Here is a 16,717-nt window from a genome sequence, read left to right as displayed (position 1 = left end):
ACTGTGGCTCAGGTCATGATCTCACAGCCCGTGGGTTCGAGCCCCGTGTTGGGCTCTGCTCTGATGGCTTAGAGCCTGGATCCCGCTTTGGATTCTGTGTCTCCCTCTCTCTCTGTCCCTCCCTCACTTGTGTTCTTTCTCTTAAAAATAAATAAACATTAAAAATTTTTTTAATGATTTTGAATGGCTTAAACTGACTTCAGAAGGCAAAAAAGGGGTATCTTTGTTATATCCTTAACATTTTAATTATATTTCAAAAAAAGAGATTTAAAGCAAATATGGCAACATTTTAACAATTGTTAAATATTGGCATATTGGTGGTAGCATGTAGGCATCTCATATATTTTGTGTATATATCCAAAGTACAATATCCTATATGAGGCACAATTAAAAAAAGGCTCATTAAAAAAAGAAAAAAAGATGGGGGTGAAGGCTAAAGTACAATGTGGTAGTAGCTTGGACTAGATTCTAAAACAGAAAAGGGACATAGTGGGAAAACTGGTGAAATCCAAAGAGTTGCAATTTAGTTAATAGTATTGCTTCAGTGTTAATTTCTTAGTTTTAACAAGTGTATCATGGTTATGTAAGATATTTACAATAGGGGAAGCTGAGTGAGGGGCGTAAAGGAAATTTCTGTACTATATTTGTAACTTTCCTGTAAAAATGTAGATTTATTATTTTTTTTTTCATTTGACTTATTTATTTTGAGAGAGACACAGACAGCATGAGTAGGGGAGGGGCAGAGAGAGAGGAAGAGAGAGGGAATCCCAAGCAGGCTCCTTGCTGTTAGCGAATCACGAAACCATGAGATCATGACCTGAGCTGAAACCAAGAGTGGGACGTTCAACTGACTGAGCTACCAAGGTGCCCTAAATTTCTTTTTTTTTTTAATGTTCATTTATTTATTTTGAGAGAGAGAGAGCGCGCACAAGCAGGGGAGGGGCAGAGAGGGAGAGAGAGAGAGAGAGGGAGATGGGGGGGAGGGAGAGAGAGAATCCTGAGCAACTTTATGCTCAGAATGGAGCCCGATGCAGGGGTCAATCCCACAACCATGGGATCATGACTTGAGCCAAAATCGAGAGTTGGACACTTAACTGAGAGCCACCCAGGCTACCCTAAGTTTATCTTTAAAATAAGTGAAGGTAGGGACACCTGGGTGGCTTAGCTGGCTAAGTGACTGACTTCAGCTCAGGTCATGATCTCATGGTTTGTGAGTTCAAGCCCCATGTCAGGCTCTGTGCTGACAGCTCAGAGCCTGGAGCCTGTGTTGGATTCTGTGTTCCCCTCTCTCCCTGCCCCTTCCCACTCCCACTTTCTCTCTCAGAAATAAACATTAAAAAATATTTTAAAATATTTTCTTAATGAGTGAAGGTATCAAATCAAAGTCCATATATCTTTTTCTAAACGTTTTTCTGTTTTCTCTTTACATGGACTCAAGTCTTTTTTAAGGACAAATTTCAGAGTCTATATATTTACCAAGCGCCCTTTTCACACTGGAGGCACCATTACCTGCAAGTGTGCCCTCTGTACTTCCCCAGAAATGGCAATTTTGATGTGGGATGATAAAAGGGATGTCACAAGAGCCTCAAAAGCAGGGATACCTGTGTGGACAAGCGGTCTTTGAGACCAGGGTACATTCTGGATTCTCTTCAAGTTTCCAAATGCGATCGATCTTATCGCATTCCTAATTAGCTGGATAGGATTCACAGTCCCATAAGTTTTAAGAGACTGTTCAGAAGGCAGAACTTTGGGAAAGTAAAATTATAGTTCAAAATGCATAAATAGCAAGTGATCCTAAGAAACAGGTGATTTCCTGCCAAGTCAAATACAGAGGCTACTGTTACTTTCTGTTTTCAGTGAGGAAGGCCCCTCACCCTATCAGAGATGGCTTCTGTTCGCAGTTCACAAAGCTAGTGAATCTTATTTACATAGAGTATTTTAGCTTTTCAAAGTACTTTTACTATCATGAGGTTTCATAACAGTTGCATGAAACGGGAGGGTTAAGTGGTTCCTTTTCGGTAGGCAAAGAGAACGAAGCCCAAGGAGATTGGGTATTTGTTTATGGCCAGGGAACCAGAACTCTGAGATCTCTTCAACACTTGTCAAAGTTTAATTTGTGTATGAATTTCCCAAGGATCCTGTGACAATGAAAATTCTGATTCAGTGGGCCTTGGGTGGGGCCCAAGAGTCTGTATTCCTAATAGGCTTCCAGGTTTCTGTGGGTCCCCCTGCCACACTGTGAGTAATAGATTAGACCATTGACCTAGGCTGGCTATTAAACTCTGCTGGTCCACTTTCCTTGTGTGTACTTGGAAAGTGCAGATGGACTTTCACATAATGTTCAGGGAAGAAAGGGATCTGGCCTTGAAAAGCATTCTTTTTTTTTTTTTTTTTTTTTTTTTTTTAGATTTTATTTTATTTTTTTCAACGTTTATTTATTTTTGGGACAGAGAGAGACAGAGCATGAACGGGGGAGGGGCAGAGAGAGAGGGAGACACAGAATCGGAAACAGGCTCCAGGCTCTGAGCCATCAGCCCAGAGCCTGACGCGGGGCTCAAACTCACGGACCGCGAGATCGTGACCTGGCTGAAGTCGGACGCTTAACCGACTGCGCCACCCAGGCACCCCAGATTTTATTTTTAAGTAATTTCTACACCCAGTGTGGGGCTTGAACCCACAACCCCATGATCAAGAGTTGCACAGTCCACTGACGGAGCCAGCTTTTCCCTTGAAAAGCAATCTGATGCTGTTCTCAGTCAAGCAGAAATGACTATTACACCTCCCTTCTCCATGTAATCCACCTGTAATTAACAGGAGGTTGTGTATAAGTAACCAGGACTGGAGCTAGGTAGAAATACGCTTGGATACTGCCAGGGTTTCTTTATCTTTGTCATTTGGGCTTTGTCAGAAATTATAATCTGTCTGAACCCCAGATGCATTCGTGCCTTGGCATCTACAGTTGTTCATTAAATGGTGCAAGTGTCAGGCAGAAAACAAACTCGCAGCGTCTTCGTGGTTCACCCTGGTCCCATGGCACAACTGGGTGTCAAGAGTTAAGTGGTGGTCCAGAGCTCCACATGGCTGCATGGATGGCCTTTTCCCAGATGGGCCCCGAGAGTCTCCTTTGCCCAATGGATGAGATCTGGTTTGGTGACCACATGACATCATAAATGCTAGTCTGTGTGGTGTGGCCTTGCTGGAGGGAATTTCCTTGCGAAGAGAACAAGCTATCCCTTTCATGGACTGGATCTGGTTTGGGAGAAGCAAAGCCTTCTGGGTTTGTGGTCTGATTTGGAGAAAGGCGCACCTCCTGTGACATCCTTGTTCCTTCCTATGCTCTGGGATGGGGCCCAGGACAGAGGGCAGCTGACAGCCCCTAGGCACCTTCTCTGAACAGGATGGTTGTCTGACTCTTTCCTTATAACTGGACAGACTGGTGTGGTGAGGTGTCAGCTTTCTTTATACAGCACTTTTTATGGTTTTCTCAAGGACACTCATAACAAGCGGTTCTCAAATATGCCCGAAGGACAAATACCACTGTTGACTTATTTCTAAATATCAAGCGTATCCTGAGAGAGTCCGTTTCAAAGGTGGACTGTACTCTGGTGCTAAGCCCAGCCGTTAAGCAGAGGTGGCCAAGACTGGAAGTAGTTGGGGTGACTGTTGTATCAGGAAGATTATTTCACAAGACATGTTCTTACTTTAAAGATTATTCTGATATGATAGGGCCTCCAGTGCTCTCTTTTATCACTCACCTAAGGGGCACCTGGGTGGCTCAGTTGCTTATGCATTCGGCTTTGGCTCAGGTCATGATCTCACAGTTCATGAGTTCGAGCCCCCCATTAGGCTCTGGGCTGACAGCTCAGAGCCTGGAGCCTGCTTTGGATTCTGTGTCTCCCTCTCTCTCAAGAATAAACAAACACTAAAAAAATTTTTTTAAAAATGTTGAACTCCCTCTATGTGTGTAAAGTTGCATATTCACTTTGAGGGTGGTGATGGGAGATGAAAAAAGAATGAAAAAGAAGTAAAAATATTGTTTCTCTTAAGGATTCTATATTCTAGCTGAGAAACTAAGCAAACAAAACTAATAAACATGGCAACATAATAAATGCTAACTGGTTCAGAGTCAACAATCCCAAAGAAAGTGTTTCTAATTTCTGTAAGAGAAGACTTCATGGTGGGGGAGGGGGGGAATTTAAGCTAGACTTTGTGAAGAATAGGTAGTATTGTAATGTAGGGGAAATGAGCAAAAACAGAGCACAAGGTATTTGAAAAATGAAAGCAGACTTTGGGGGTTAACTTGGCAATGGAGAGAAGTGGGAGAGTGAGGGGGCCGAAGCTGAAAAGGTAGGTTGGACCATGTTGTGAAGTCTCCCGAAAATCAGAGCTTAAAGAGTTATTTGATTCCAATGGCAGTGGGAAGCCACTGAAGTTTAGTAAATATTCAGATTTTGCCTTCACAGTACACTTATGGGGTTTTCTGAGATTAACATGTAATCTAAAATAAAATAAGATATTCCTAAAGAATCAGAATTACTTTCTAATCCTTGTTCTGCTATTGATTCATTATTGGTGATGGGAAAGAGAACTTCTCTAGGCCATAATTTCCTCAAATGTAAAATAAAGGGGCTACTAATCAAGATAATTTCTAAAGTTCCTTTCTGGCTCTAAAATCAATTATTTTCATTCTCCTGGTCCAGACTTTCTTCACAACAGTGAGAAAAGAAGAAAAACCTGTTACTAAAGCTTTTAATGACCTTGAAATCATAGTTTTATTTAAATTTGCAGATTGTTTCTATCTACATCCCAAAGTAGAAGTTTGTACATGGTACAAAAAAAAAAAAAAAAAAAAAAGTCACACATGGTTTATTCACTGAAATTTTGTAATAAAAAGAATCTATGGAGGGCACATGACTGCATTTATTTTTGGCTACCAGACTATCAAGTAAGATTTTTCAACATCACAGATGAAAATTTTAAAACAAAATACAGAAGAATATATAGCAAAATATTTGTTAAAAATGTACTCTTGAATATGTTACAGTGGATAACATTACTGATTTGATCTATTTTTGTGCTATACAGGAAACATCATAGTAAAATTGTCACTTAAATTCATTTTCAAAAGAAATTGCATCTATAAAAGGACAAGTTTTTTTCTTCTTTGAATTGGCAACATGCAAAAACATTTTTTTTTCATTAAGATTTTTTTTCTAAATGCAGAAGTAAAGAGCTCATGAAAACAGAAGTGCTCTGTATAGACGTTTTGCAATCATTCCTATGGTTTCTCTAGGGTACAGTTGAGTCTGGAAACCTTGGTTCTAGTTTCTGCTCTGCCTCAGCTAGCTTTGTGAGAGCAGACACCATTTATCTGGTTTTACTTTTCCTTTGAAATACTGACCACAATTACGGTTTTCACTTTGTCTTTTCTCCCACTACTGGACTGAAAAATACCTGAGTGCTGGGACTGTTTTCACAGCTCTAACTCGATATCTGGCACATACGTTACTCAATATTCATTGAATAAATGCGATTGGACTAAATTGTTCATGTCCTTTCCATATTTATGATTCTGTAATATCCAAGTCCTGACAGTTGAGTTTTCCCCTTCAGCTTGACTTCTAGCCTTTTACTGCTCATTCGTACTCTTTTCAAATTAGGACATTTTTCTCCTAATTCAACTTGAAGATAAAGCAGTACAAGTAGCTACAGTGGGATGAAGTTTAGGTAGGAAAGGGTTCTCTAAGGGAGTTGCAAAGAATTTGCTGTTGAACCCAACTCCTGCTTCTTGAAGTTCTGGTTTGCATCTAAAACAGTAAGTTAAAGGTAGGTAAAGACAAATCAAATTTCAAAAGAATTTCTAATTAGAAAATTTGATGTTCTAAATTTCAGATGCTCTAAGAGCAATAAAATTTTGATGAACCTCCCAAGAGCATAATCCGCCTCTACAGGGTCCTCCTTTATGCCAGCAAAACACCACAAACCTCAGTAAGAGCGACCACCCTGCAGTTGAGCACACACACTTCTTCCAAGTAAGTCAAAGCCCATTACAAAACATCCTGTTACAATGAAAATCTTTCCACATTCTGGAAGCCCACTTGGTTATTCTGAGCAACATTACATACAACCCAACAGATACAGTGAAATCCTGGACAACTCCTTGAAATGTTATACCTAAGTTACAAAGCGTAATTGGACACAATGTAGACAACCCCCAACAAAGCATCATCATACTATGTTCAACACTGGATGACACCAAATTCAATTGGGAAAGGGAGATCAAAAGAACTGTGATTTTTCCTTGAATGAGACTTCTTGAATGATAATGAGGTGAGGGTAAATCTTAGGTGGAGAAGTATTTAATTCACTGTGCTTTTCATGTTTTCCTTTTTTTAAAATTTACTTTTATTTTGAGGGCAGGCCAGCGCAAGTGTGCAAGCAGGGAAGGGGGCAGAGAGAGGGAAAGAGAGAATCCCAAGCAGGCTCTGCATTGTCGGTATGGAGCCCAAGACAGGGCTGGATCTCATGAACCATAAGATAATGACCTGAGCTGCTATCAAGAGTCAGCCGCTTAATTCACCAAGCCACTCAGGCACCCCTATACTTTTAATGTTCTTCTTGCTACCTATTTCCAGTTATAAATTTTTAATCTGAGTCTCTGGGTACCAGTTCTTTTAACTCAAGTACAACATAATACTAGGCATTCTTTAATTTTCTATTAACTATAAAAAGTACACTCAGATAAGAAATCTGTAAAATCATTTCCTTCCAGAAGGAATCAAATATTCTGGGAACTTTATTTTTAAAGGATAAATCAAGACATAGCTTTCATTGACCCAAACATGCATAATCCATCCTTAATATAAAATGTACTCAATTAGGAAATCACACATGAAATACAAAAGGAATGCAACTTTACATATGTAAAATGATTGCTAGCTGTAGCAATTTAACAGTCAAATCAATAAAGACATTGTACAACTTAAAAAACAAAAACAAAAACAAAAAAACCCTAACATCTTAAAGCCAATTATTTATAGTAAACCAAGGGAAATTTTTATACGGAATGGTTTGACTCAAAGCAAAGAATAAGGCACCTGCTATAAATTTAGAACAGTAACTTTCATTTTTAAAGTTATAATAAAATAGAATTAGTCAATCAAGACACTTGCTTCATAGGGAAACAAGTGTTTATTTCCTGGGTGAGAAAGGCAGGTAACTGCAGATAAAAACCTGCTGGCCCAAGGTCAGCTGATTCCTTCCTTTCCTGTTTTAGAGTAGTCAAGTTCCTAAGCATCCTTAACTACTCCTCTCCCTCACTCATCCCCTATATTGAGGGGTATCAGAAACTCTGAGGTTCACAATGTGTATGACTAGGTAGATTTCCCTTCTGTTCCTCTTAAAACAGCTTATTTTAAAAGAGATATCCTGAGGCAATTAACGAAGCAAACAAGCAGCTTTCTTTCCAATTCATTGATACATAGACACCTCTCAGGCTTTGTTTTTTTTTTAATCAAGTTATGGCTAAGTAAACAGCCAAAACTTACAATTTTCAACAGTATCAGAAAACCTAAAACCTGCCTTCTCACCCTTACCATTAGTAAAAAGAAACTTTGATCAATCATAACCTATAAAATTATACAACAAAGGGAAGACTAAAGACTGATCCTTATCAGCAAATCCATTTAATTCCAGATGGCACTTTAGTCTGATGTATCTAGTGCCCTACCAAAATTTTAATCATAAACCCAGAAGATTATTTCCAAACTAAGTAACTTTTTAGTTGATGTGCCTTTTTGGTATTAAAAGTGCTATTAACGTGCTGTCTTATGGCACATTAGACTCATCAGGATGTCCTGATGAAACATCCATTTTTAGTAGTATTTTTCCCCCAAAATATTGTCTAGCATAGTAGTCCCCTTTGATATATTAATTATGGTAAAATCAATGGTGACACAAACAAACTTTCCCTGACTTTACTGCACATGGTAGCTTTTAGTGAAACTGAAGTTACTGATTAAGTTACAAAATGCTCAACCAAGTTTTCTTATGGCATTTTACATTAGTATAACTACTCATGCAAAACCCAAGGTAGTGTAATAGAAATAATATTGTTAAAATAGATATTGTAGCTATAAGCATCTCCTTTTATATTAGGCATTTAGAAGCTTTTAAAAAATTTTAGGTGCTAAAGATTATGGGAAAACGAGGCTAACTGTGTAGTTGTTCCATTTATAAGCACTTTATTACAGGACAGTGACATTACCCTATATGGGAGTGTGCTTTCAATTCAAGATATAGTAATAAAGTGCCTAACTATATAAAAACCATGACTCCAAATTTTAAATTAAACTAATTGCATATACACATTAGGGTTAACAAAATCTAGACTCTGTCTACATAGATTTAATCTAATTATCTATCTATACTGGATAGGGTTTTAACAACCACATTAAGAAAACTTACTCTTTACTGACTGAATAAGTAGGGTCCACTACTATAGCTTAACAATCAAATTTTATTGCTTTATTCATGTGGTGCTTTTGCAAGGCACTGTGGTATGGACTAGAAAACTTGGAATGACTCATGGAGAAACCTTGGAATGACAAATGAAGGATGATATGAAAAGTCATTCTGAGGCAGGATGCTTTACTGAATTGTTTTTAACCAGGGTATCAAACATCAGGAATGAGTTCAAGTTAAAATTCACAGGAGAATGGAAACATCTTAAGGTCAGTCACTTCACATGCCCATCCTGATACTTTGAATAATCTGGAAAATTGCTGTAAAAAGAAAGAACAAATGTTTTAGTAAGCATGCTTTGAATAAAATAGGAATGACAACTGGCAAATATTTATTAAGGTACTTCATGAGAATCCAAGAGCACCCTTAAAATTACTTGCAAATGCTAGGTAACTTCATTGAAGAAGTGAAGATAAGCCTACCCTAATAAACCAATTCAATGTCCTTAAGTTATTTTTTTCAGCTTTTCTGAATTCTATGTCTAACCGTCCAAGAGATTTTGCAATACACAATCATTTTAGAAAAAGCTTAAAGCACCAAAGCAAACAGGTTTTTCTAGCATAGAATTATTTTGATTTATCCCCAAAATATTAAGTGTCCTTCTAAGGCCTGGCCTATAATATAACCATGTTTCCTCATTCTCACAAAGCTGAAATTGAATAATCTTTAGGTTACATAAATTGCTTGGCTCTTGGCCAACTAGTAAGTTTAGGAAGCAGGCGAAGTGAAACGTTTAAGAGAAACCTCAGTAACTTTAGAATGTCAGAATATAAAAAACAGAAACAATATAAACAGTTTGCATATTGAAATAATAAATGAAAAGAAGAAAAATATTCCGTAATCCATTTGCAGAGGCAGGAATCTATTACTTTAATAGTAGGCTGACCTGATAACTTATTTTTCCTCCCATATGTCAAACGTTTCTTTAATTAATCTAAAAACATTTGTCTCCTACACTAAGTTACACTTCCTCTATACCCAACCAATTCTTCGCACGAGCTTCACTTTACAAAATATACCCAATTTTGCCATAAAAACATTAGATTTTGGGACACGTTAAATTCAGTTCAACGTCCACATATACATCATGTTCGTAAGTTTTTTGCAAATATATTCATAATATGCTTGCAAAACATTCTAAATTCTCATTCCGTGAGGTTTTTTTGTTTTGGTCTAAATTTCTTCCAACTTGAGCATTATTAACTGAAGACCTGACCTCCTTTTCTGATCTCCTGTGAGCACAAATCAAGCTATGAGAAGTTTCTGGAGCACCACCCTCTGTGCATATGTGGGACAAGTAATTCGGTTCAGACGAGAGACACTTATGTGGAGCTCCCAGCAGGTGGGTTGAGAACTACGCGGGTAGGATTCACCACTGATGGGTCACCACGTCATCCCAAACCCGACATCCAATGCCCTACCCGATGGTAGCCCCAAAACACTTACCAGAACCACAAACGACAAAAATGAAGAGAGCCAATAACCAGGGTCCTACAGACGCCTTCTCTTCGGGAGCATTTCTCTGCAAAAACGGAAAGTCCCATTTCAAATGCAAAAACCCAATCCGATCCCGGGCTCCTGCAGCCTACACCGCGGGCCAGGTTTCCAGGTCCCCTCACAGGTTTGCCCTCCCGTTCCCGAACCGCCTAGCTTCAAGCACCCACCTACCCGAACCACCCTCCCCCCTGCCCCGCCCCGCCAACTTAGCGTCCAGCTCGTGGCCTCGGGCCTGGGGAGAACTCGATCCTAGGACCCGGGCCTGAACCCCGGCTGCGGGACGGACGGGCGCCTGCTCTTTCCTTACCGAAGTCTTGGCGACGTTGCCCCGCTGGGTGATGTTCTTGCTGTGCTTCTCGTTGGCCATACGGATTCGCTGCTTGGCGACCATCTTCACGGCGCCACCACCTGCCTCAGCCACCCCTTAGACTCGCTAGCTCGCCTCCCCTCGGGCCGCTGCGACGCTCTGGTCCCGGTGCCTGCGCTGCCGGAGCTAGAAGGCTCTCAGGCGGGGCGCTAGCTCCGGCCGCTGGGCCTGAGCGAGGCGAACTCGGGTGCCGAGCGCTAGCGGGGCGTCGGGCCGCCGACTGACTGAAGACGCCGGACTGGCCGGCCGAGAAGCGGGCACGCGGGACGACAAGCAGGCCGCCGGGATACTCTCGCGCCGCCGCTCTGGCCGCCGCCGGGAGCGTGGAGTGAAAGAGGAAGGAAACGCAACGCAACAACCGAGCAGCGCTGCCCGTAGCCTCGAACTACTTCGGGTTCGGCTGCCAACGTCAGCACTGGACGGACTCCGCCCCGCGGAAGTGCGGACTCCGCCTGCTGTAAAAGAGGGAGAGGGGAGGGCAAAGGCTGGCGCACGAGCACTAGTCCCGCCCCGCGATGCTCTTTAAAGTGTCGCCCCAGAGCTGCGCGTGCGCGTTCAGACTCCTTTTTCTACTGCCGTCTCCCACCGGAAGTGAATTGGCCCCGAGGCTCATGATACCGGAAACAGCTATGCGCTGTCTCCACGCCTGTGGAGACGTGTAGGGGCCGGGTTTGGCCCTCGTGAACTCTGACCCCAGCGCATGGGTTTCTCTTTCCGGGACAAGATGGCGCCGTCCACGCCACTACTGACAGGTGAGTCCTGAACGAGTAAGAGACTTTTTCAGAGCATTTTCCTCTTGTGTCTTTGCTCTTGGGGATTACCCGAGAAGCACTGGCGTCTGCTCCACCTTTCCTTGTGGACTATGGAAGAGCCAGAGGGTCTTGTGGGTTGCTTGGTGTAGCGTGGCAATCGGAAGTGAGGCCCCAGCCTTTGGGCTTCAGCATTCCCCTCCCTTTTGCCCGTCCATCATTCCTCCCTGTCGCTTCAGATTCCACTGGAGTTGCGGACGAGAGATAAGAACAGAAAGTGCGGGTTGAATTTGTTACCCCGGGTCTGCAAACACGGGTTTTATACGTACTCTTATATGGTGACAGATCTTGTTGACAGAAGTCATTGAGTTCTGTAATAAAGAACAAACATAAACAAATGGCTAGAATGCGCACACACATTAAATACACCTGAATTTAAGTAGGACCAAATTCTGTGCTCTTTGTTTTAATGAAATTAGTAGGATCAAATAGAGTGGAGCTGTGGTAGCGTAGGTTTAAAGTGATGAAAGTGTGGTCTGGGGTCGTGGCAGTGACCATTATGGAAATGATGGCAACGTTTGATGTTGAAGTGTTTATGAGTATTTTAGAATCTGATTATTACCGGATTCCTGAGATTTTGGATTGGAGGCAGAGTTTACAATTTTATAAAAGATAGTTAACTTAGTCTTGGACTGTGTCCGGGAAGACTCTGGGTTAGGGTGATGGCTGGGATTCTCATATGAGTATCAAATAGAGGGGAATTGGGAGAGAAAAGAACAGAGGCTTTGATTAAGCCATGGATAGCTTATACAGAAGGAAAAACACCATTAACAGAAAGGTCGTTTACTTTTGAGGAAGGGGGTTATGTCCCCAAACTTGAAAGGAACCTTAGAAAGCTTTTGCACTTTTTGCCATTCTACATTTTAAGATCTTTGTGATTAAGCACCATGACTGCTCATATCAATCTGGCTACCGCAGTTCAGTCATCAAATATTTATCAAGTAATGAGTATAATTTGTAAGATAATATGCCAGACAGATACTATTTAAAAGGCATAATTACATAACTAAATGAATTTTTTTCTCTGGCTTCTTAAAAGTAACTAGTATGTTATTCACAGTTTTGGAACACTGAATGCTTATTTGTACTCTAAAAAAAACAGTACATTTAAAAATCTGATAAATTTTCTATCTGAAAGTAATGTAATATTGTGTGTTAATTATATACAAGTAAAAAATTTAATTTGAAAAAAATCTTTACAGGGGCTGCTCAGTGTTTACAGGGTAAATTCCATCCTGTTTAGCATAGCATGTGGAACCCTTCATAATCCTTGAAAACCTCTTTGCATTCATTTCTTTGCTCCCCACCCTATTGTGCTCCATCAATATTAGACTGCTTACAAAACCCTTGAAAAATCTACTTCAGTCTAGGACTCCTGGTCCTCTTGATTTGGCTTACTTTTATCTTTTAAAATTCATTTCTGGGGCGCCTGTGTGGCTCTGTCAGTTGAACGTCTGACTTGGAGTCAGGTCATGATCTTGGGGATTCGTAAGTTCAACCACCCCATTGGGCTCGCTGCTGTCAGCACAGAGCCTGCTTTGGATACTCTTGTCCTCACTCTTCTCAGACGATCAGTCACTCCCAGGCTATTTTTGTACTTCATATATACTTGAATTTTTTTTTTTTTTCACGTATCACATAGGTTAATTATCTAGTTGTTTAGATGCTTTTCTGCCTTTCTAGACTAAACTTCTTGGTGTCAGGGCACAGTTTTCCTCATCTCCATCTTCTCAACACCAGGTACAGTGTGTACTAAACAATAGACATTCTAAATGTTTGATGGAGAAATAAATTAATGAAGCATAACCACTTCATTTATAGTCATATTAACAAAGTGACAGTTTTCTTACAATGCTTAAAATTAAGGACTTGGTAAGAGCTTAAAGGTTAGCTAGTCAGTCTATCCCTCATAGTCTCATATTCATAGAAGCCCAGAAAGATTAGGTGGTCAGATTCACATTGCAAATTGGCAGAATTAGAATTATATTGAATCATTCAACTCCGTGGTCCATTTTTCTTTTACTTGAACACACTAATTTTTAAAAATTGTTAGTATAGGTATTTCAATCAATAATAGATTTTTACTTGCAAATTTTTTTTTTAAACTTAGACTTACAGGATTTTGGAGTTTGGAATAATTTGGACATTGTCCAGTAAGTTTTGTCAGTTGCAACTTTTTTTTTTAAATTTTTTTTACATTTATTTATTTGAGAGAGACAGAGCACAAGTGGGGGAGGGTCAGAGAGAGAATGAGACACAGAATCCAAAGCAGGCTCCAGGCTCTGAGCTGTCAGCACAGAGCCTGATGTGGGGCTCGAAGTCACAAACCATGAGATCATGACCTGAGCTGAAGTCGGATGCCCAAACAACTGAGCCACCCGGGCACCCCTGTCAGTCTTAACTTTTCACTGAAAATGACAAAAAGCCAGAGTAGGTGACAAAGGGAGTTTCCTTTTTTTTGAAACTCATGTAATTGTAAAGCTTCAGTACTGCTACACCCAGGTACTCACTTGACTCCAAAAATGTTTTTCTTTATCCCTAGGCTCTTGCTTTCTTTTCAGTTAAATTCATTCTTAAGCTAACATTCTCCAGGTTTACACTCAACTAGCTCACAGCCCCAAAGGAAAGCACATTTTTTTGCTAGTCTCAATGCTGGCTGTTTTTGTTTTGGCGTGGCTGGATCTTGTTCATCTTTGAATCAATATTTAATCAAATCACCAGGACCAAATTATAGTCTCACTCTTGGATAGTTCCCCCTGGAAAATTAGAGTCTCCTAGAAGGTAGGACCTGTGTCCATGCCAGGCATGTAAAACAGTGGCCCTTACATGAAACCCATATGTCTAATCAGCTTGTCTGGTTGAGGCCACCATTGAGATAATTGATTCAAAATGGAATCATTTTCCTACACTGATAGGTACTTCAGTGAATGTAAGGGTTGGAAAAAGTATCCCATTGTAATGATCACCATATCCCTGGTACGGGATCCTTGTTGTTGAAGCCTAGTAGTTTTCTCATATTGAGTCAGGCCTAGAGCAATAAATGGCATATGAGTATTTATAAAGGCTAGTAATCTTCAAAGTTTTTATTTATTTATTTTGAGAGAGAGTGAGCAGGGGAAGGGCAGAGAGAGAGGAGGAGAAAGGATCCCAAGCAGGCCCCGTGCTGTGCAGAGCCTAATGCAGGATCTAACTAAAGAACGGTGAAATCATGACCTGAGTTGAAACCAAGAGTCAGACGCTTAACTGACTGAGCCACCCAGGCACCCCAAAGCTAGTAATTTTTTAAGATATTATTTAAGTGCAACATTTAATGTGATTGTTTTAAAATAGCTTTTCTTTGGGAAACTCTGGCATTTATTTGTTGCTTTACTGAAAAGAACTGTTCATATTCTAGATTTTTCTTTCTAATAGAACATATTTCCAGATCCCCTTTGATTAACAGGGGAAAGTCATTAAAAACAAGGGATCATATCAACTCTCAGTACACTATATTAAGCTATCTCTACATTGTATTCACTGTTTCATATTTAGTCACTTCTAATTAAAATGAATTTCTCATTAGAAAGTAATATGTAGAAAAATTGTTTTAGTTACTGAAAAGAACTTTTGAATCCATATTTATTTTGCCTTTATTAACTCAAAATACAGTTTATGTTGTTAAGAATCTGATTTTGTGTGTCTTCTAATAAACTTTGTATACCCATTTATTCTTGTAGAAGTTACTCAAACTGATTAAATCCAGTAAAATATCTTAGTGGTTGCAAAACGTCTTGCAACACTTTCTCCTAGTTCTGCTTCTGTGTAAGGAGGTGTGAAATGAATATAAATATAAGTAGGGATTTACATGTGCGAACAAGACTGTAGTGACTCATTATGATTTTTATGATGAATTCAATTGATAATTAGTTCCCCTAAAATAGACATATCTATTATAAAGCATCATGTACAAAGAAGGGTTGTCTAATTGAATGGGGACCAACAGTATCACCAGTTTTAAAGTAGCCCTGGTTTGTACTTTTGTCTCATGGAATTTGTTTTTACCTTAGTACATAAGTCGTGGTCTCTTCAATTTTTTATTTTAATGTAACACTTTTGCCTGGTATTCGCAAGCAAATCCATTCTTGAGAAATGTTGGAAAACGTTTTTTCCAAACTTTTGATTGGTTTAATTTCTTGCCATATTGTGAACAAGCACTACCAAAAATGATGGTCTTATAAAACACCTTATATCTTGATATAGTTTAAGACTTACAAGAAGTTGCAAAACAGTAAAAGGAGTTCCCCTGTATCCTTCACTTAGCTTTGTATACTATCTTACATAACCATACTACGTTATCAAAACTAGGAAATTAGTGCTGGCACAGTAGTATTTACTAACTTAAAATCCTTATTTGGATTTCACCAGTTTGTGCGCGTATATCACACTAAGAAATTTTGTCACATATATAGATTTCTGTAACCGCCACTATCGGAATATAGAACTACTCTATCATAAAGAAGATGCTACCCTTTTATAGTCAGAATCTCCTTCGAGCTCTAAACTCTGGCAACCACTGATCTGTCCTTTATCATGATCATTTTGTCATTTCAAGAGTGTTAAATAAATGGAATCATAGAACATGAAGCCTGCGGATTTGTGTTTTAAAACTGTTTTGGGGACACCTGGGTGGTTCATCTGGTTCAGCATCTGACTCTTGATTTCAGCTTAGGTCATGATCTCGCTGTTTCATAAGTTTGAGCCTCATGTAGGGCTCTGTGCTGACAGCGTGGAGTCTGCTTAAGATTCTCCCTCTCTTTCTGCCCCTTCCCCACTCTGACTCTGTCTCTCCCAAAATAAATAAACTTAAAAAAAAAAGAAGAAAACTGTTCTTTATTTAGAATGTGAACATGTGCATGTTGAAAGCACTTGATTAATTTGACTCAAGATTTTGCTTCTCCAGAAACATAACTAAAACCAGGAAGTAAAAACCACATGAGACTGCATGCTACTTGAGCAGGAAAGAGTGACACTTTTCACACTGACATTTCTGTCAAGTGTTGCCTTTTAAGATTTTGAGTTAACAATCTGTATGAAAGAATGTGGATTAAGTAGTTTTTGTTCCTTGCTCCTGTTCCTGTCTTAGTCCATTCAAGCTACAATAGCAAAAATACCCTAGAGTGGTTGGCTTAAACACTTATTTCCCACACTTCTGGAGTCTGGGAAGTCCAAGATCAAGATACTGGCAGATTTGGTGTCTGGTGAGAGCCTACTTCCTGGTTCATAGATAGCCATTGTCTGCTGGGCAGAAAGGGCAAAAGAGCTCTCTGGGATCTCTTTCATAAGGGTGCTAATCCCATTCTTGAGGGCTCTGTTGTCCTGACCTAATTACCTTCCAAAGGCCTACCTCCAAGTACCATTACTTTAAGGATTAAGACTCAACATATGAATGAGGTGGGTGGTAATCATTCAGTCTATAGTAGATCCTTTGGGATTTTCCACCTGTCTTAGTTTGGTATGTAGGTATGAAATAGAAATTTTAGAA

At 39.8% G+C, this 16,717-nt stretch overlaps 2 protein-coding genes across 3 annotated transcripts in view; one reads left to right on the top strand and one right to left on the bottom strand.

Moving 5' to 3' along the window:
* Positions 1-4,900: 4,900 nt before the first annotated feature.
* On the bottom strand, positions 4,901-10,848 carry SERP1 (stress associated endoplasmic reticulum protein 1). Its single transcript, XM_003992007.6, has 3 exons — positions 10,328-10,848; positions 9,970-10,045; positions 4,901-8,783 (listed from the first exon to the last, which is right to left on the bottom strand). Exons 1-3 carry the CDS (start codon positions 10,409-10,411, stop codon positions 8,743-8,745), a joined length of 201 nt encoding a protein of 66 aa, XP_003992056.1. The 5' UTR covers positions 10,412-10,848; the 3' UTR covers positions 4,901-8,742.
* Positions 10,849-11,048: 200 nt separating this feature from the next.
* The window catches only part of EIF2A (eukaryotic translation initiation factor 2A), a 31,166-nt gene continuing 25,497 nt past the window's right edge, over positions 11,049-16,717 (top strand). For both annotated transcript variants that reach the window (XM_019810571.3, XM_003992004.6), the window contains exon 1: positions 11,049-11,139. Coding sequence is in view for 1 of the 2 variants with exons in the window: in XM_003992004.6 (XP_003992053.3) it covers positions 11,088-11,139 (52 nt within the window). In the remaining variant the exon portion in view is untranslated. The remainder of the gene's footprint in view (positions 11,140-16,717) is intronic.

The sequence above is a fragment of the Felis catus genome, chromosome C2 (assembly GCF_018350175.1).
Source record: "Felis catus isolate Fca126 chromosome C2, F.catus_Fca126_mat1.0, whole genome shotgun sequence".
Taxonomy (NCBI): Eukaryota; Metazoa; Chordata; class Mammalia; order Carnivora; family Felidae; genus Felis; species Felis catus.
Note: the sequence above shows the minus strand (reverse complement) of the source record. Positions and strands in the feature narration are given on the sequence as shown.